General features: G+C 40.7%; 1 protein-coding gene across 1 annotated transcript in view; it reads left to right on the top strand.

The window, feature by feature from the left end:
- Positions 1–20379, top strand: part of fbxl13 (F-box and leucine-rich repeat protein 13) — a 314516-nt gene that overhangs the window by 97260 nt on the left and 196877 nt on the right. The window contains exon 12 of the mRNA XM_043713824.1: positions 9079–9214. Within this exon, the coding sequence (XP_043569759.1) occupies positions 9079–9214 (136 nt within the window). The remainder of the gene's footprint in view (positions 1–9078; positions 9215–20379) is intronic.

The following is a 20379-nucleotide window of genomic DNA, read 5'->3' as shown; positions in this document are numbered from 1 at the left end:
ACTAGAGGAGGATAAAGTACGTCAGTATTAGACAGGAGCTAGGGAGTGTTAATTAGGAGAAGCTATTACTGGCAAGTCCATATTTGGCATGTAGGAGTGTTTAAAGATCTGCTAATCAAAGTTCAGGCCCGTCATGTTTCAGTCGAGAGAAAGGACAATGATGGCAAGGTAAGGGACCCTTGGATAATGAGGGAGGCTTTGGATTTAGTCCAAAGGAAAAAAAGTAGCATATGTAATGTTTAGGAAGCTAAAATTGGACAGGGCCCATGGAGAATATAAAGAAAGCAGGAAAGTACTCAAGCAGGAATTAGGAGAGCAAAAAGGGGCCAGGAAAAGACCTGGGCAAGTAGGGTTAAAGAGAATTTGAAAGCATTCTATACATAAATTAAAAACAAGAGGATAACAATAGAGAAGCTAGGAGCACTCAAGGATAAAGAGGAGAACTTGTGCTTGGAGAAAGAGCATGTCGTTAAGATCCTAAATGAGTAGTTTGTGTCAGTATTCACCCAGGAGAAGGATATGGAAGATGGTGAGGTTTGTGTGGAGCATGCAAATATGCTAGGGCACTTTAATATCAAGAAAGAAGTGTAGTTGGGTCTCTTGAGGACCTTTAAGGTAGCTAAGTGCCCAGGGCCTGATGGTATCTACCCAGGTTATTGAGAGAGGCAAGAGAGGAGATTGCTGGGGCTTTGACCAAGATCCTTGTATTCTTGCTAGCCACTGGAGAGGTCCCAAAGGACTGGTAAGTAGCTAATGTTGTTCTTCTGTTTAAGAAGGAAAATGAGGATGATCCAGGAAAATGTAGACTGGTGAGTTTCACATTGGTGGTTGGGAAACTATTGAAGAGGATTCTTAGGGCTAGGGTTTATGTGCCTTTGGAAAAGCACGGCCTAATTAGAGACTGTCAGCATGGCTTTGTGCGGGCAGTTCATGTCTTACTAACTTCATTGAATTTTTCAACAAGGTGATCAATGAGGGTAGAGCAGTGAACATGTCTACATGGATTTTAGTAAGGTGGTAAAGGTGCATGGCATGCTTGCCTTTATTCGTTGGGGAATTGAGTACAAGAGTCAAAACGCCATGTTGCAGCTTTATAAGATATTGGTTAGGCCATATTTAGGGTATTGCATTCAATTCTGACCACACATTACAGGAGAGATTTGAAAGCTTTGGAGAGGGTGCAGACAAAGTTTAACAGGATGCTGCTTGCATTAGAGTGTATGAGCTATGAGCACTTGAGGTTGAAGGAAGAATTGGCTGAAGCCTATAAAATTATGAGATGCGTAGATAGGGTTGACGGTCAGAATCTTTTTCCCAGAGTTGAATTGTCTAATATGAGGGGGCATGCATTTAAGGTTAGAGGGGAAGTTCAAAGGAGATGTGAGGGGCATTTTTTTTACACAGTGATAGGAGTCTGGAGCACACTGCTAGGGTGGTGCTGAAGGCAGATACAATAGGAGCATTTAAGGTACTTTAGACAAGCACATGAATATGCAAGGAATGGAGGGATATGGACCAAAGGCAGGCAATGGGGATTAGTTTAATTTGGTGTCATGCTTGGCACAACATTGTGGGCTGAAGTGCCCATTCCTGTGCTGTACTCTTCTATGTTCTGTGTTCCATGAGTTGAAAGTCTGGTTACGGAATGTTTGGCTTATGGTCTCTGTCTATCTCAAGACAGGCCTACTTCCATTAATGAAGAAAGTGGAGGACCTTGTAAAGCTAAGGCTTGTCACCAAATTTCTAAGAAGTTGCTTAAATAAACTTGAAGTTGGAACAGCTTGGGAAGTCCTCAGTCTATTGGGATCTCCCACTTAACAGGGCAATGCTGTTAGTTGAAAAAGAACTGAAAGAACTGTGGATGCTGGAAATCTGAAACAGAAAAAGAAATTGCTGAAATATCTCAACTACTCTGATAGCTTCTGTGGAGGACATGGTGGCTTAGTGGTTAGCACTGCTGCCTCACAGCACCAGGTTCGATTCCAGCCTCAGGTGACTGTGTGGAGTTTGCACATTCTTCCTGTGTCTGCATGGGTTTCCTCCGGGTGCACCGGTTTCCTCCCACAATCCAAAGATGTGCTGGTCAGGTGAATTGGCCATGCTAAATTGCCCATAATGTTAGGTGCATTATAGTCAGAGGGAATGGGTCTGGGTGGGTTACTCTTTGGAGAGTTAGTGTGGGTTGAAGGGCCTGTTTCCACATTGTAGGTAATCTAATCTAAAATCAGAGTTAACATTTTCGGTCCAATAACCCTTTTTCTAAATGGAAGTTACTGTTATTTGCCTTGGCTGTTGGAATTACTTGCAGCTAGTTTGATAACTTCTGTTGGTACTGTTTCTGCAAATGCTTCAAGGTGATTTTAAAACCACTAGCCAAGCCCAGGACAACTATCATTTAGAAGGACAAAAGCAGCAAATACTGTGTACAAGAATACCAATACTGCAAGTTCCCCTCCAAGGCACTCACCCTGCAGACTTAGAAATATATTGCCTTTCATCTAGTAACACTGGGTCAAAATCCTGGAACTCACTCCCTGATGGTATTGTGGTATGTACCTACGCCAAATGGACTGGAGCAGTTCAAGAAGGCAGCTCACCACCACCTTCTCAAGTGTAATTAAGGATGGTCAATAAATGCTGGCTCACTCAGTGACATCCATTTACTTTGAGTGAAAAAAGAAATTTTTCACGTGTAGACTATCTATCATATCAAAACACTCCAAAGGGCCTGATGTAACAAATTTTTGAAATAGAATGAATATTGCAATATAAGAAAATGTGTGCATTCTGTGTCAGAAAATCAGATGAATAATCAATCAATCTGTACTATGTGCCAGATGAGTTAATAAAGGAATATTGAGCAGGAGACTGTAAGAACTCACTTTTCTTTCAAAAGAAGTATCTGATCTTTAACATTCACCTGGACAGCGGAAACAGACCAACAGGACTTCAGTTTGTAACCTGAGTGTAAGATGATAGCAGATTGATTAGCAAAGTGCTGAAAAAACTGCAGATGCTGGAAATCAGTAAACAAAACAGAAATTGCTGGAAAGTCTCAGCTAATCTGGCAGCATCTGAGGAGAAAAAGCAGAGTTAAGATTTCAGATGCCACCACGACACATATTTCCCTCCCCTCTTGTCAGCTTTCCGCAGAGACTGTTCCCTGGTCCAGTCCTCCTTCACTCGACATGTCCCCATATCCCTGCGGCACCTGACCTTGCAATTACAAAATATGTAACACCTGCCCATTTACTTCCTCCCTCCTCACTATCAAAAGCCCCAAATACTCCTTCCAGGTGAAGTAAAGTTTTGCCTGTATTTCAACAAATCTAGTCTACATTATTCGCTGCTCACAATATGGTTTTCTCTACATTGGGGAAAAGAAGCACAGATTTAGTGATCACTTTGCAGAACACCTACACCCTGTCTGAAAAACAGACCATGAACTTCTAATTGCGTATCACTTCAAAACACCACCGTGTTCCCCAGCCAACACCAGACTCAGACGAGCTGCATATTCCAGTAAAGCTCAGTGCAAGCTGGAAGAACAGCACCTCATTTTCCACTTGGGACTTAGTATTGAGTTCAATAATCTTAGGGCTTGAGGCACCTTCTCCCATGTCATAATACAACCCCATACACCAGGCTTTGCTGCCACACAAAATCCATTGTCAACTACTAAAAGTCCCCATTAGAAGCTATTCATTCCCTCGGAAAGACCTTTACCCACTCCTTAATCTGTCCAACTGTTTTGCTGTCTCTTTGGGTACTATCTCCACCTCTCATTTACTGTCACCCTCCCACACCTCATCTTCTGCATAAATACCAACCTTTCCGAGCTACTATCAGAACTAAAGAAGGTCACTGGACCTGAAATGTTAATTCTGATTTCTATCCACAGATGCTGCCTGACCTGCTGAGTTTTTCCAACAACTTCTGTTTTTGTTTCTCATAGTATTTTGGTCACTGATTAGATTCAATGGAAATTGAAATAGACAAATGTGGGCGGCACGGTGGCACAGTGGTTAGCACTGCTGCCTCACAGCGCCAGAGACCCGGGTTCAATTCCCGCCTCAGGCGACTGACTGTGTGGAGTTTGCACGTTCTCCCCGTGTCTGCGTGGGTTTCCTCCGGGTGCTCCGGTTTCCTCCCACTGTCCAAAGATGTGCAGGTCAGGTGAATTGGCCATGCTAAATTGCCCGTAGTGTTAGGTAAGGGGTAAATGTAGGGTTATGGGTGGGTTGCGTTTCGGTGGGGCGGTGTGGACTTGTTGGGCCGAAGGGCCTGTTTCCACACTGTAAGTAATCTAAAACAGGCCTACAATTCAATTTTACCCACTTTACACTATTGCACAATGTCAAAATGACACCCGTGGGTTCTTTCATCTGGCTTGAAGTCTAGCATTAACTAAAAGATTAGAAGTTTTCCCTTTTGTAATAAAAAATATTTGACAGATGAATATGGATTATTTTTACTGAGTTCTGGCTGAGTTTGAGCTTCTAGAACAGTGTTGTCCTAATTGGCTATAAACTTGCAGTTTTGCTCATATAGTCATGAAGATGTTTGGCAGAGGAAATGGAAAAATACAGGCATGTTAAGGTTAGGAGATTTTGTTTACATATTAATTCATAGCTTGACAGCATTGCTGGCTTTACCAACATTACCCAGGGCAGGTAAGAATCAACCACACTGCTGTGGATCTAATGTTTCATCTAGGCCAGACTTGGTAGGGACAGCAGTTTCCTTCCTTGAAGGACATTAATGAGCCAGGTAGGTTTTTCTTGACAATCGGCACTTATATTAGACTCTTAATTCCACATTTTTATTGAATTCAATTTATACCATCTGCTATGGCCAGCATTAAACGTGTGTCCCCAGAAAATTACCTAATTCTCTGGATTAATAGTCTAATGATAATCCCATAAGGCCATCACTTTCACCCTAAGAGATAGTCTAGAAAGATTTTTAATCTTCATAATATTTGTTTCTCTGACTTAGAGTCCTCAAAGCAGACACTATACCCCAAAAATTTAATATTCCTACTACTAAATATCTCCCAATTTGTTTCTAAGCATCGGTTATTCAACAATTCCCCTCCTTTTTAGTAAATAACACATTGTGCTATGCTATGGTAATCAGAATTAAAAGTCAGAATGGACCTGTTTCAGTGAGTGAAATAATAAAAGGTTATAGTAAAGAAAAGAAAAGGAATGCTATTCAGATAAATTGCTGATCCCAGTCCCCAGATCATACTTGATTGGAAATTTTACAGCAACAACTTGCATTTACGTAATACTTTCAATGAAGTGATAAAACCCAAGTCACGATGAGTATCAAACAAGTATTGACATCAAGCCATATAAGGTGATATTAGGATGGCTGGTCAAAAACTTGGACAAAGAGGTCCTAAAGGAAGAGAGAGATGGAGAAGTGTAGGAACTGCCAAATACAAGCGATAACGTCTCAGAACTGGAGTCGTAACATTCCTTAACTAAATCCACCAACACTTGAAAGGTTTTAGTATCTAGTGCCTCAGGGAATGTAAGTCTCCCAATAACCAAAAATATTGTGGGTCCACAAGCAGTCAGAATGATTACTCGTTGCATTCCATCTTCCCCAATGTTATTTGGCCAGAAAAAAATGCATTCTTCCCATCTACTGGGTCCAGTCTTCAATGGCGGGTTTGAATGTGTCATGCTTCCCAAATAAAGGCATAATGCCAGAAATCTTCTAGGAGAAAGTGAGGACTGCAAATGCTGGAGATCAGAGCTGAAAATGTGTGCTGGAAAAGCGCAGCAGGTCAGGCAGCATCCAAGGAACAGGAGAATCGTCGTTTCGGGCATAAGCCCTTCTTCCTGAAACGTCGATTCTCCTGTTCCTTGGATGCTGCCTGACCTGCTGCACTTTTCCAGCAACACATTTACAGCCATAATGCCAGAAATGCTTACCCAACTCAAAGACTGCTGCGAGCAAATCTTCTTCAGGAGCGAATTGTTTTCTCTCATTGCCACTTATGTAACTGCTCAGAGGTTTGTGTCCCATCATTGTCACCCTTTATTTACGTGTGCACAATACATTGACTCTGCCCAGCCAGCTCAGAGCCAGTCCCTAGAGAGAGGAGAGTCTTTGAATCTCCTGTTTATTTTTTCTTTCTTTTTTCTTTTTTTCTACTTGTTTGCCCCCACACTACCGTCTAACTGCGGTAGTGCTTATTTTTAATCTCCTGTTTATTTTTTTTCTCTTTTTTTTGTTTTTTTTTATATATTAACCCCCACACTACCACCTAAGTGCGGTAGTGCTTATTTTATCCCCAGCACCCATGGTGTGTGTGCGCAGGTGTGAGACACAGTGAAACACACAACGTGCACGAATCTTTATTCAAATTCCACCACCAGGAAGATAGGAAAACACCTGGGTGGCCAGTGACAAACACTGCCCTTCACATCAAAGGGCAGTGCTGTGTGATCAAAACAGTGAAGGGAACGGTAGGGACTAAATCAAAATAGATCTCCTGTTTTTTAAAAAAATTTAACCCCCACACTACCGCCTAACTGCGGTAGTGCTTATTTTTCCCTTGCACCCATGGTGTGTGTGTGTAGGTGTGAGACATAGTGAGAGACACAAAGTGCACGAATCTTTATTCAAATTCCACCACCAGGAAGATAGGAAAACACCCGGGTGGCCAGTGACAAACACTGTCCTTCACATCAAAGGGCAGTGCTGTGTGATCAAAACAGTGAAGGGGAGGGTAGGGACTAAATCAAAATAGATCTCCTGTTTATTTATTTATTTTTTCTTTCTTTTGAAGATAGGAAAACACCCGGGTGGCCAATGACAAACACTGCCCTTCACATCAAAGGGCAGTGCTGTGTGATCAAAACAGTGAAGGGGAGAGTAGGGACTAAATAAAAATTGATCTCCTGTTTATTTATTTATTTTTATTTTTTATTAAACCCCACACTACCACCTAAGTGCGGTAGTGCTTATTTTTTTCCCCAGCACCCATGGTGTGTGTGTGCAGGTGTGAGACACAGTGAAAGACACAAGGTGCACGAATCTTTATTCAATTTCCACCACCAGGAAGATAGGAAAACACCCGGGTGGCCAGTGACAAACACTGCCCTTCACATCAAAGGGCAGTGTTGTGTGATCAAAAACAGTGAAGGGGAGGGTAGGGACTAAATCAAAATAGATCTCCTGTTTTTTTTCTCTAGTGTACAAATCTTTATTCAAATTCCACCACCAGGAAGATAGGAAAACACCCGGGTGGCCAGTGACAAACACTGCCCTTCACATCAAAGGGCAGTGCTGTGTGATCAAAAACAGTGAAGGGGAGGGTAGGGACTAAATCAAAATAGATCTTCTGTTTATTTTGTATTTTTTTTTTACTTTTTCTCTTTTCTTTTTTTTTCTTTTTTTTCTTTTTTTTCTTTTCCCATGGTGTGTGTGTGCAGGTCTGAGACACAGTGAAAGACACAAAGAGCACAAATCTTTATTCAAATTCCACCACCAGGAAGACAGGAAAACACCCGGGTGGCCAGTGACAAACACTGCCCTTCACATCAAAGGGCAGTGCTGTGTGATCAAAACAGTGAAGGGGAGGGTAGGGACTAAATCAAAATAGATCTCCTGTTTATTTATTTTTTTTTCTTTTCAAAAAGAGAGTTGGAGGGAGAAATGATGCACTCCACTCCCTGCGGCGCCCACCTCTCCCTGAACAACTCCAAGGTGTTGGTGACAATCCTGTATATTTATTTATTTATTTATTTTTACCCATGGTGTGTGTGTGCAGGTGTGAGACACAGTGAAAGACACAAAGTGCACGAATCTTTATTCAATTTCCACCACCAGGAAGATAGGAAAACACCCGGGTGGCCAGTGACAAACACTGCCCTTCACCTCAAAGGACAGTGCTGTGTGATCAAAACAGTGAAGGGGAGGGTAGGGACAAAATCAAAATAGATCTCCTGTTTATTTTTTTTCTTTTTTCTTTTTTTTTCTTTTTTTTATTTTTCCCCCACACTACCACCTAAGTGCGGTAGTGCTTATTTTTTTCCCCCAGCACCCATGGTGTGTGTGTGCAGGTGTGAGACACAGTGAAAGACACAAAGTGCACAAATCTTTATTCAAATTCCACCACCAGGAAGACAGGAAAACACCCGGGTGGCCAGTGACAAACACTGCCCTTCACATCAAAGGGCAGTGCTGTGTGATCAAAACAGTGAAGGGGAGGGTAGGGACTAAATCAAAATAGATCTCCTGTTTATTTATTTATTTATTTTTTTATTTTTTTTTGGGAGGACACTCCTGTTCTTTTTTTTTTCTTTTCTTTACCCCCACACTACCGCCTAAGTGCGGTAGTGCTTATTTTATCTCCAGCACCCATGGTGTGTGTGTGTGTGCAGGTGTGAGATACAGTGAAAGACACAAAATGCACAAATCTTTATTCAATTTCCACCACCGGGAAGATAGGAAAACACCCGGGTGGCCAGTGACAAACGCTGCCCTTCACATCAAAGGACAGTGCTGTGTGATCAAAAACAGTGAAGGGGAGGGTAGGGACTAAATCAAAATAGATCTCCTATTTATATCTGTCAGCCAGGGCTCCCTGATTGGCCCAGGTTAACAACCCTAATCTCACTTCGATGAGATCCATTTGGCCATCCTCATTGCACACGGGGATTGCCAACGAATGAACCTAGGATGTTAGAAGTTTGGAACTGAGAGTGCGTTAGGATATATGCAGCAGAGTTTTGATTGAGCTAGAGCTAATATAGGGAGGACTGAAAAAAGACAGTTTCTCTTTTTCTTTCTAAATACAGGAACATCAAAATTCCATTTGTAATAAATGGATATAAATTGAGCTGTCAATGTTTCATGGCACTATGGGGATTCCCTATTTAAACAAGACTTGATGAATCTGTAGAGGTGTTAAATGAAGCACAAGACTGTGAAATCAAAATATACATTATCCCTTTTTGCAAAAAAGCTTTGAACTTGTAAAAGTCACATCATGAAGGAGCCATGCTGTCTACATGATGCTTTACTGTGTCTTAATTCTGAAACCTTTCATTTCAGATTAACTTCTCACCAGTAAGAAAACAGATTGAAGACAATGACATAGCAAATCTTTTGCGGAGTTTTCGTCCTTTTGTTATTCAATTGAGTCTTCGTGGATTCAGCAACATTGGTTGGGCAACTTTCAAAAGCATCAGTGAGTATATTTGTCAGTTTAATCCACGTGTATTAGATTTTGCTCATTCTTGAAGAAGAGGTCCCATCTACATAAAGAGAGACCTGCGCTTACACAGTGTCTTTTATGACTGCAGAATTCTCAAAATGCTTTATTTAAATAAAGCAGTTTTTAAATAGTGTAGTCACTATTATAATGAAGGAAATGTGTACGAGTTGATTTCTACATCAAGTTCCTCACAAAATAACAACCTGGTAGCAATCAGATCATGTTTAAATAATTTTTTTTTACTGGTATTAGCCAGATAGAAGCCCTCTATGGTTTGAAATAGTGCCATGGGATTTTCCACTTGCAGTTGAGGGGGCAGATGGGTCCTTAACGTCTCATTCAAAATATATCTGAGTGCAGCATTTCATCGCTTCACTGTAGTGTCAAACTTGGAGTTTGCACCCACAAACTTCTGGCTCAGAGGTAACAGTGCTACTAACTGAACCATACCCTATGGATGTATTTAAGGGGACAATAGAACATTTAATGGGGAAGAGAATAAATAGCTTTGGTGGTCGATGTAGATAAGGAACATGGAAAAGTTCTGGAGTGGAATGTAAACATTGGAATGAACTGTTTGAGCTGGATGACCTGTTTCTTTGCTGCATATGGCAATGTAATCCTATGTAAGACACACTGGCACTTTAAAGCACTTCAGTGCATCTGTTTAAGTATTTAATACACAGTCAGTAGAAATCAGGACAAAATCAAAGGGTGACTTGTATCTTAACTCTTTGTATTGCTCTCAGTGTTTCTTAATGTGTTTCGATTCTTATCATGGCAGGTATACACTACTCCCAGTTCACTAGATATTTACGGCTAGCCACCAGCCTTTACTTTACTTTCAACTACTTTTCGTAGCCAGTCATTCATTAAAAGGCAGTCTATATAGATAAAAACAGTTAATCTGAGTTTATTCCCCTCTTAAATTTTCTGATTCTTGCTCCTTAGAATATTTACTGGAGCCCCAGATGCCTGGTAGGTTGTTTTGGACACAATGTAGCTTGAGGTTAAAATCTCCCTTGTCAAATATGATCTACAGTCTATAGTTTGCCAACTCTGTACCAGAATCATAAAAATGTGGCTGACACTTAACTGACCTCTTAAATGGCTAGTAAGCCAATTGGTTAGATCAGTTAATTAAAGAAAAAAATAATAACAATAAAACCAGATGTATATCCTGGTCACTAAAATGCTTTGTAAAATCCTTTTGAAGAGCATCCAGGCTTGTACCAAAATTAGCAGAACTTTCCTACAGACCAGTCAAGCAACAGCTGGTCATTACCATATTCGCAGATGCCTGTCATCCATATTCCAGTCTCGTCCATCACCATCCACTAGCAAAACTGACCCATCAGAAACATTATAATTACTGTTAAGAGAGGATATTCATAGGAGTCCTTGGCATTCACTCTGGATTCCATAAAATCTCATGGCATTGGGTCAAGCATGGACAAGGAAACTTACTGTTGATCAACACTTATAGCCCTCGTTCAGCTGAGTTAAAGCTTGGAGGTTTAAAATAGAATGTTGGTGCATCTTCAATTGGAGTATTCATTTTCTAATGTTCTGGGTCTCCTTTTGACAAGGATATCTGTGGCTGGACTGCACTATCTCCCAAGCAACTGTTATTGCAGCCTCTCTTGGATTCTGCTTGACACCTTCACTCACATCCAACCAGTGGTACATCATTCTGCTGAGGGTTACTGAATGGTTTTAGGGCTGCGACTTGTGCCTCCCAGATTACCAAAGAAATTATTTGTTCTCTATCTGTATTGACAAATGGGTGGCTGACATTAGGCTTCTGAGCTGATACAAGTAGAGAATCCTGGTCCTCACAGGAGAAGACAGGTTCTACCTCTGCAGAGATGCTGCAACATCTATGCCTTGCGAAATAAGTATTTACCAGTCTTCATTCCACAGCAACTTTCCCATCAACCCTGCTATCAGACTCATTCATTGCACATCATGTCTAACCACTGGCCATGATGTCTTCTCTCTCTCTCTTTCGCCTTCCAGTTACCAGCATGATGTCCACCACCTTGTCAGTGAAACTGGCTCCCCTAGGAGCCATCTCTTTGGTCTTTGAGGACGAGATTACCAAGGCCTCAGAAAAAGCATTGGTGATGCTGCCTCCCGCAGACCTCCAACTTCCCCACCAGCTCAAATACTGACACCTCATTGGGATCATTAGACTTAGAAAGTATGGGACCGCAATCTGGTGAGCACTTCACAATGACAGCTGTGTAGCTAGTTAAGGATGAAAGTTCTCGTTGCTTTTCATCTGTCCCAATGACATTTGCCTGAATAAATAATGCTTTCTTTCAACATACTGGGCCCAATCTTCGATGGCAGGATCCAATGAGTCAAGCTTTCCATTATGCCAGAAATGCTTGCCCGAATTCAAAGATGACTGTTGCAAACAAAGTTTCTTCAAAAGCATACTGTTTTCTCTTGTTGCCACTGAAATAACTGCACAAAGGCCAGTATGCTGTCATCAAGTCAAGCTTTATTTGTAAATGCATAATACATGGATTCTGACCAGCCAGCTCAGAACCAGCCCATAGAATAGAAGACTCTCTGAGACTCAGACTTATAACTATCAGCGAGGGCTCCTTGGTCAGCCCAAATTAACAACCCCAAACAGTGATATCATACTCAACAAGATCCCCTGGCCATCTATGTTCCAATCACTACAACAGACATTTTTGCAGAAAGTTTAAGAAAGGCTAGATGTTAGGCCTAAAAATGTGTTGCTGGAAAAGCGCAGCAGGTCAGGCAGCATCAAAGGAACAGGAGAATCGACGTTTCGGGCATAAGCCCTTCTTCTTCCTGAAGAAGGACTTATGCCCGAAACATCGATTCTTCAGTTCCTTTGATGCTGCCTGACCTGCTGCGCTTTTCCAGCAACACGTTTTTAAGCTCTGATCTCCAGCATCTGCAGTCCTCACTTTCTCCTAGATGTTAGGCCTCAGTCCTTTAGGTTGTTGTGCTGTTTTGCCCAAAGTCCACATGACATCATCATAGTGGGTGTGCTTAAAGCACTCCTCTCTAATAACTCTTTCATAGAGTCACAGAGATGTACTGCACAGAAACAAACCCATCGGCCCAATTTGTCCATACTGACCAGACATCCAGCCTTAAACTTGTTTTTTTATATCCAAGCTGAAACTGGCACTCCTATTGTGAGAGCCTCAATTTTGTTAACCAGCTGTCTGTATGTTGCTTTAGCAAAAACTTTGCGAAAATCCACCTAGATATGATTGATCCCATTTTCCTTGTCAACCTTAATTACTGTTTCATCAAAGGTAATTTAGTTTATTCAAGTACCATCTGCTTTTACAAATCCTGAATTTCCTTTCATTAACTGAAACCTATTCAGGTATGTGGTGATTTCCCCCTTTGATTATTGTTTCTAAAACCGTACCACCATTAATATTAAACTGATCTATGATGACTGGGAATGTCGTTATACCTTTTCTTGGATATGAATTTCAAAAGACATTGCTAAAGATCCTTTGTCACCAGCTTCATGTCTAAGGTCAAGGTGTCAGCAGTATAGGATTCTCCAACTGGAGCTCCTCTGCTCCTTCTATTTATTTATTGTTTCCTTCTTTTTTTCCCCTTTTTACTCGTGTTATCCTCCTTTTTGGTGCTTTTCTCCCTTTTGGTGTTAACATCCCTCATGGCAGGTCTTAGTCTGGTCTCTGAGCAGCTCTCAACCTGGTCTCTTAGCAGCTCATGACGTTATCTCGGTGTACAAGTGGATTCTGCCTGGGCATATTCTCAAGGCACCAGGGCAGATCAGAGAGGCAGCGGTTTCAGCAGCAGTGACAATATCTGTGGCAGTGGGGTCAAGAACAGACAGCTGAGGTCTCTTGTAGAATGAGATAAGCGGAGGACTCATCAAAGGCTGTTGAACTTTTAATTGTTGAACTTTATTTTCCTAGTTTAAATTACTAAAGACTTTAGTCATAGAATCAGAGTCATAGAAATGTACTATAGTGTTAACCATTATCTTTTTCTTTATTTTTCTACTTATTCTGTGAAATAATGCTTAACTTTTTAACTCTTATTTCTCTTACTACTTTGTACCTAAGTTTTTTTTTGTACCTAGGTACCTTGGTACCCAAGATAATGCCATTACTAATTTATTAACTGGTATGATCTTGTTTCAGTAACTGCAAAAGAGCTCTTCTGAGTTTCTGTTAATGTAAGTGAAGAAGGAAGGCTCTTTTGGGGCAGTAGTTTTGTGTGCCCACCTCTGGGCCAGAAGACCTGGATTCAGGCCCACCTTCCTCAATGGAGTGTCATGACAGGTCGATTAAACATACCGACAAAAGATATATGAACAAAAGAGGTTGGAGTGCACCTTGTTATAGAGTATGGATAATGAGATTGTGTGTGTGAGGCGGGAGTGTTCCTCTTGTGGTGGAGTGATAATATTCCTATCTCGGGCTATAAAGCCTGACTTCAAGTCACACCTGCTCCAGACATTTAAAATAATGTCTCTGAACAGGTTCATTAAAAAATTTCTTAGATAGATAGCAGTTGGGTGAGGGAATGTAGCTTTAGTTGAGTGAAGCTCTAGTTTGGTGAAATGAGGGCACAGAGGTGCTGGTTTCTTTTTCTAACTCTATCAGCCTCCAGGAGAGCAGGAGTTGAAAAGCTGCAGAGAATGATATAAAGGGACATTAAAAGGAAATATGCAAGTGCTTATTTGCTGAGTATTTTGTTCACTTTTTTAAAAATGTCTACATAACTTATTGGTAAATACTGTATGTCCCATGGCATACACATCTCTAAGAAATGTTTGTGGCTTGAGGAGCTTTGGCTCAGAGTTTATGAACTGCAGGTACTGTGATACATCAGGTGGGAAGCAGATTATTAGACATTCATTCCAAGCAGTTGCACTCCATTAAAATAAGGTCTTCTAATTTGTTCAGTGACCAGGGATAGGAGAGTGTAACTTTGAGTCAAGCAAGAATGGTCATGAAGCAAATGTCTAATACGGTGTGAAATTCTTGCTGTCTCAGGTAGATGAGCAAACTGTTCATGGCACTATAGTACAGGATACCATTCAAACTGTGAGAATTAATGAGTAGAGGTACCATAATTGGGAGATATGAAATGTTCTTTACAGCCAAGAGTGAGAGTCCAAATGCCTTTGTTGCCTGCCCGATACCAGGGATTGGGACATTTGTGCTGGGTTGGAGGGGAACTTGCAATAGCGTAGTCAAAACTAGGGTTTGAGGGTTTGAGCAGCTAAGGGTTTGAGCAAATTTCAAAATTTTAAAGCAGACCCTCAAAGATAACAATCTGTATATTATTACCTGAGCCATGAGTATATAGGCAAAAGGTGAGTGCCAGATTAGATAGGTGAATACTTGGCTTAAAGATTGGTGTGTGAGAACTAGGTTTTGATTCATGGTGCGCAGGCACCAGTACTGGGAAAACTTGGAGCTGTACTGTTTGGATGGTCTTCACCTGATTTGTGTTAAGACCAGAACAAAAACAGAAATTGCTAGAAAACCTCAGCAGGTCTGGCAGCATCTGTAGAGAGAAATCAGAGTTAATGTTTCAGGTTGAGTGACCCTTCCTCAGAACTTCCATATCCTATGGTCTGAAGAAGGGTCACTCAACCCTAAACATTAACTCTGATTTTTCTCCACAGATGCTGAACTCTTCCAACAATTTGTTTTTGTTTCTGATTCACAGCATCCACAGTTCTTTCAGTTCATTTGTTAGGACTAGTTTTCTAGTGAATCTTACAACTAGGGAGGTAAAGGGTGCTTTAAATATAAGTAAATAGTAGGAGTGTGAAATCAAGTTTGGGAATATTTGATAAATAGAGAGGACAAGGCAAGAGGGCCTAAAGGAAATGGTGTTCAGAGTGTGACAGGAAGGGATAGAATGCAAACTCAAATGTTCAACAGGAAATATAACTAGAGATCACGAAAATAGTAAAAAGGCTCTATGACTCTACGACAGAACTTAACATTCCATGTTTGAATGCACGTAGTTTTTATGACAGAACAGATGAACTGACATCCTAACTAATAATAAGTATGTATGATCTGATAGCCATTACAAAAACATGGCCATTCGATGTCAAAGCCTGGGACCTTACTATTCAAAGATATGTGACATTAGGAAGAAAGGAAGCTAGGAAGAGGTAGAGGGGTAGCTCCGTTAACTAAAGGTAGCATAGAATGGATTATCTCACATCCAGTGGTCAAAATATGGAATCAGTTTGACCAAAGGTTAGGAATTAAAAGCGTCAGAAATCACTTGTGGAGTGGGTTATAGGTCCCCCTTGACAGGAGCTATACTGTAGAATGAGAAATACAGGAAGAAATAATTAGGCCTTTTAAGAAGGTATGGTGATAATCAAGGATGACTTTATTCGACATATAGTTTGCGTGAATCAGATTGACAAGAGTTGTCTAGGTGATCAGTAGTTTTGGGACAATGTGTTTTAAAGTAATCAGAATGCAACAATACCAGATCTGATAATATGCAATGAGACAGGATTGGTTGATTCATTAATTACTACGCAGTAAAGGTGAGTCTAGGTAGCAGTAATCTTAATATGATTGGACTTTGTATGAGGGAGAGAAGAGTGGATCAAACACTAGCATTTTAAATTTACATAAGAGTAATTATGATAGTATGAAGACAGACCTGGCTAAAGTGAATGGAGAAACTAGGTTGATGGATAGGATTTTAGAGATACAGTGGCTGATTTTTTTTTTAGATTACTTACAGTGTGGAAACAGGCCCTTTGGCCCAACAAGTCCACACCGAGCAACCCACCCAGACCCATTCCCCTACATTTACCCCTTCACCTAACACTACAGGCAACTTAGCAAGTTCTAATTTTTGTGATTGTGGGAGGAAACTGGAGCACCCAGAGGAAACCACGCAGGCACAGGGAGAATGTGCAAACTCCACACAGAGAGTCGCCTGAGGCGGGAATTGAACCCGGGTCTCTGGCACTGTGAGTGCAGCAGTGCGAACCACTGTGCCACCGTGCCGCCCACATTTAAGGAGATTTATGGACATTTTAGGAGATGTTTCAGATCAGTCAAGATATATACAAATAAAGAGAGAACTTATGAAAGACTGAAGTGTAATTCATAGCTAAATAAGGAAGTTAAAGACAGTAACAAACTGAGCAAAAAAAAGTGTATATTTCTGCAAAACAGCGTGACCAATCAGAAAATTAGACAGAATGTAAAGAATGACTAAGAGGTTAATAAGAAGTGAGAAATTAGAGCTAGCTAAAAATATAAAATCAGATAATAAGTTTCTACTGATATTCAAAAACTAAAAGGCTGGTGTTAGCATGATTCTTCTAGACACTGTCTGGGGAATTAATAATGGAATATAGGAAATGAACAGATTTTGCATCTGTCTGCACTGGAGAGGATTCAAGCAACATCCCAGAAATAATGAATCAGAATACAAAAAGGCCAGAGGAACTTAAAACAATTGCAGTCAGCAGAGAAAGACTACTTGGCAAAATTATTAGAATTAAAATCTGACAGCCTCCTGGCCCTAACGGATGTCATCGTAGGATGTTAAAAGAACTGGTTACTGAAGTAGACGATCCTTCGGTTTTAATTTTCCAAAATTACCTCAATTCTGGTAAGGCTCCATTAGATAGAATATAACATGGAAAAATGAGAGTTTATCCACTTTGGTAGGAATAAAAGATAGGTATGCCTTAAAAGGTGCAAGGTTTGAAAGTGATAATATGCAAAAGGACTTGGTGTCCTTGTCAATAAGTTACTGAAGGTTAACATGCAGATGCAGCAAGCTATTAGGGAGCCTGTTGGTTTGTTAGCCTTTACTGCAAGAGGTCTTGTACAGGAGTAGTGATGTCTTGGTTCAGTTGAAGGAGTAACAAGCAATGTAGATAAAAGAAAACCAGTTGATATACAGTATTTTGATTTCCAGAAGACATTTAACAAAATGCCACATTGAGGTTTATTAAGTAACATAAGAGCTTGTAGTGTAGGAAGTAGTATATTAACATGAATAGAGGATTGGTTACCAGATGGACTATACCCCAGAGTTCTAATGGAGATAGCTGACAAGATAATGGGGGCGTTAGTTGTAATCTTTCAGATAGCCCTTGAATTAGGAAGGGTCCCAGAGGTCTGGAAAATCACTAACATGACACCTCTGTTTAAAAAGGCAGTACGGCAAAAGGAGGAAAATTACAGACCAGTTAGCCTAACCTTGATCATGGGTAAGATCCTGGAATCCATCATGAAGGATGAGATTTCTAAGTACTTAAGTGTCTGATAAAATAGGGCAAGGTCAGCACGGTATCATCAAGGGAAGGTCATGACTGGCAAATCTTCTATAATTTTTTGAGGAAGTAACAAGCAGGTTAGACCAAGGAGAGCCAATGGATGTTATCTACCTGATCTTAAAGAAGGCCTTTGACAAGCTGCCGCACAGGAGGATAAGAGCCCATTGTGTTGAAAGCAAGGTGCTAACATGGATAGAAGCTTGACTGTCTAGCAGAAAGCAGAGAGTGGGGATAAAAGGATCCTTCTCAGGAGCACAGCCAGTAACAAGTGGTGTTCCGCAAGGCTCAGTGTTGGGACCACAACTTGTCACTTTATACATTAATGATCTAGATGAAGGAACTAAGGGCTTCTGGCTAAGTTTGCAGACAATACAAAGATAGGTAGAGGAACAGGCAGCATCGAGGAGACGGGGAGACTGCAAAAGATTAGGAGACTGGGCAAAGAAGTGGCAGGTGGAGTACAATGTGGGAAAATGTGAAGTCATGTACTTTGGTAGGAAGAATAGAGGGATTGACTATTTTCTAAATTGGTAGAAAATTCAGACGTCTGAAGTGCAAAGAGACTTGGGAGTTCTAGTCCAGGATTCTCTCAAGATAAACTTGCAGGTTGAGTAAGTAGTTAAGAAGGCAAATGCAATGATGGCATTTATTTTGAGAGGACTTGAATATAAAAGCAGGGGTATAATTCTGAGGCTGTATAAGGCTCTGGTCAGACCATATTTGCAGTATTGTGTGCAGTTTTGTGCCCCATATCTCAAGAAGGATGCACTGGCCTTGGATCGTGTTCAGAGGAGGTTCACGCGAATGGTAACTTCAGGAGATGCGCTTTTCAAAAGCTGGTCTTGAGGGCTCACTCCTGCAAACGCCTTTGTTCTGCTAATATTTATCCCAAAATATGCTCATTTTCCAGAAACGTCTGTGGCATTTAGCCAATGAATTGACCAAACCTGATCACAATGTTCAATCTCAACCAATGGAGTTCACTGGTAAACAACCCAGACATTTATATCATGTCATCTACAGCCACGTTCAATGCTCCATACAAAGTATTGTAGAGCTATTATGTCTAGCAGACCGCCAGAAAATCTCCCTTATTTGGTCAACACAGGAAACTGCAGGTCACAGCTGACAAGACAAGTCCCAACACGCCCTAACTGCAGTTTTGAGCTAGGTCAGAGTTTAAACTTGACCAAAATTCTCAGCATGCTTGATTGTAACCCTTAATTAGTTTCATAGTCATTTCTGCTGCTGGCCACCTGTCCACAATAGGTTCTTGACTAATATGAGAGTCACTTTGTTGTCAGGTATAGGTAGAAAGTGGAGGTGAGGCTGCAGTCAGATCAGCCATTATCTTGTTGAAAGGCAGAGCAGACAGGAGGGAATGGATGGCCTACTCCTTCATATAACTTGAATGCTCACATGTAATTTATAGTAAGTCTTTCCCATTCTCTTCACCATTACTGATACTTTAGTAACCTGGACACATACTATCTGAACCAGGCAAGTAATCCATATTAAGTCAACCTTTCCAGTTCATCCTGCCTATTTATTTTCATCATATCCATTCCTCCATCATCACTGCTATCAATATTTGATACCATTATCTTTTTTAGCAAACCCTGATACAAAGTATTCATTAAATGTTTTCATTTAGCCCTCTGTTTCTAAGCATGTATCACCCTCAATGTCCCCAAAAGGATACACCCCACCTCATTACTATCCATTTACTATTTAAATACTGGTAGATTATTTCATGCTCTTTTGTGTTGTATTCAATTTGATTATTTTGTCTCTGTTCCCAGACTTACTTTCCTTTTCCCTTTACCTTACAACCTCGTATTTGGAATGGTTTCTGCTTATTGATTTCATCTGACTTGCATTAGATAACCTCTTTTGTTTTTGTTGCTTCATATTCTCTATCTCTTTTGTCATCCAAAGAGCCCTGACTTCTTCATCCCTACCTTTGCCACAGATATGGTACCAAGCATGTACTTGCTTTTATTTATCATGGGATCCTTATTTTTCACCTTGAGATAGTAGTGGTGGGCCACCTTAGTAAACTGCTGCAGTTCATTTAGTGTAGGTATATGCACATTGTTTTTTTTTGTGGCCTTTTAGGAGGGTATTCCATGATTTTGACCCAATGACAGTGAAGCACAGACATAGTTCTAAATCAGAAACAAAAGCAGAAATTGGTGGAAAATCTCAGCAGGTTTGGCAGCATCTGTGAAGAGAAAGAACAGTTAACGTTTTGGATTCAGTAACCCTTCTTTAGAATTAAAGTTTTGTTCTGATTCCCAGCACTTGCAGTTCTTTGGTTGTTTTGTTTAATTCTGAGTCAGAATGGTATGTGGCTTAGTGGAGAATCTACAGATGGAACCTGTAAAATGCTGGCCTTTTCTTTCTAGGTAGTAGAGGTTACAACTTTGGAAGGTATTGTCTAAATCACCTTGATGAGTTGCATAGTACATCTCAATGCTGTCATTATGCATTGATGACAGACTGCTTAAGGTGATGGATGTGGTGTTTTGAATAGTGTCAAACCTTTTTAGTATTGTTTGACCCACATTTGATTTGGAAAATGGAGAGTATTCCATTATAATCCTGAGGTATGTGGTATTTTTTTAAGTGATATTTATTATAATCCTTTTGCAAGGTTTGTGAAGGTTTGTAGCTCAGGTTGAGATTTAGGGTGTAGGTTTGCTCGCTGAGTTATAGGTTTGATATCCAGACGTTTCATTACCTGGCTAGGTAACATCATCAGTGGCGACCTCCAAGTGAGGCGAAGCTGTTGTCTCCTGCTTTCTATTTATAT

Source organism: Chiloscyllium plagiosum, chromosome 23, assembly GCF_004010195.1.
Source record: "Chiloscyllium plagiosum isolate BGI_BamShark_2017 chromosome 23, ASM401019v2, whole genome shotgun sequence".
Lineage (NCBI taxonomy): Eukaryota > Metazoa > Chordata > Chondrichthyes > Orectolobiformes > Hemiscylliidae > Chiloscyllium > Chiloscyllium plagiosum.
Note: the sequence above shows the minus strand (reverse complement) of the source record. Positions and strands in the feature narration are given on the sequence as shown.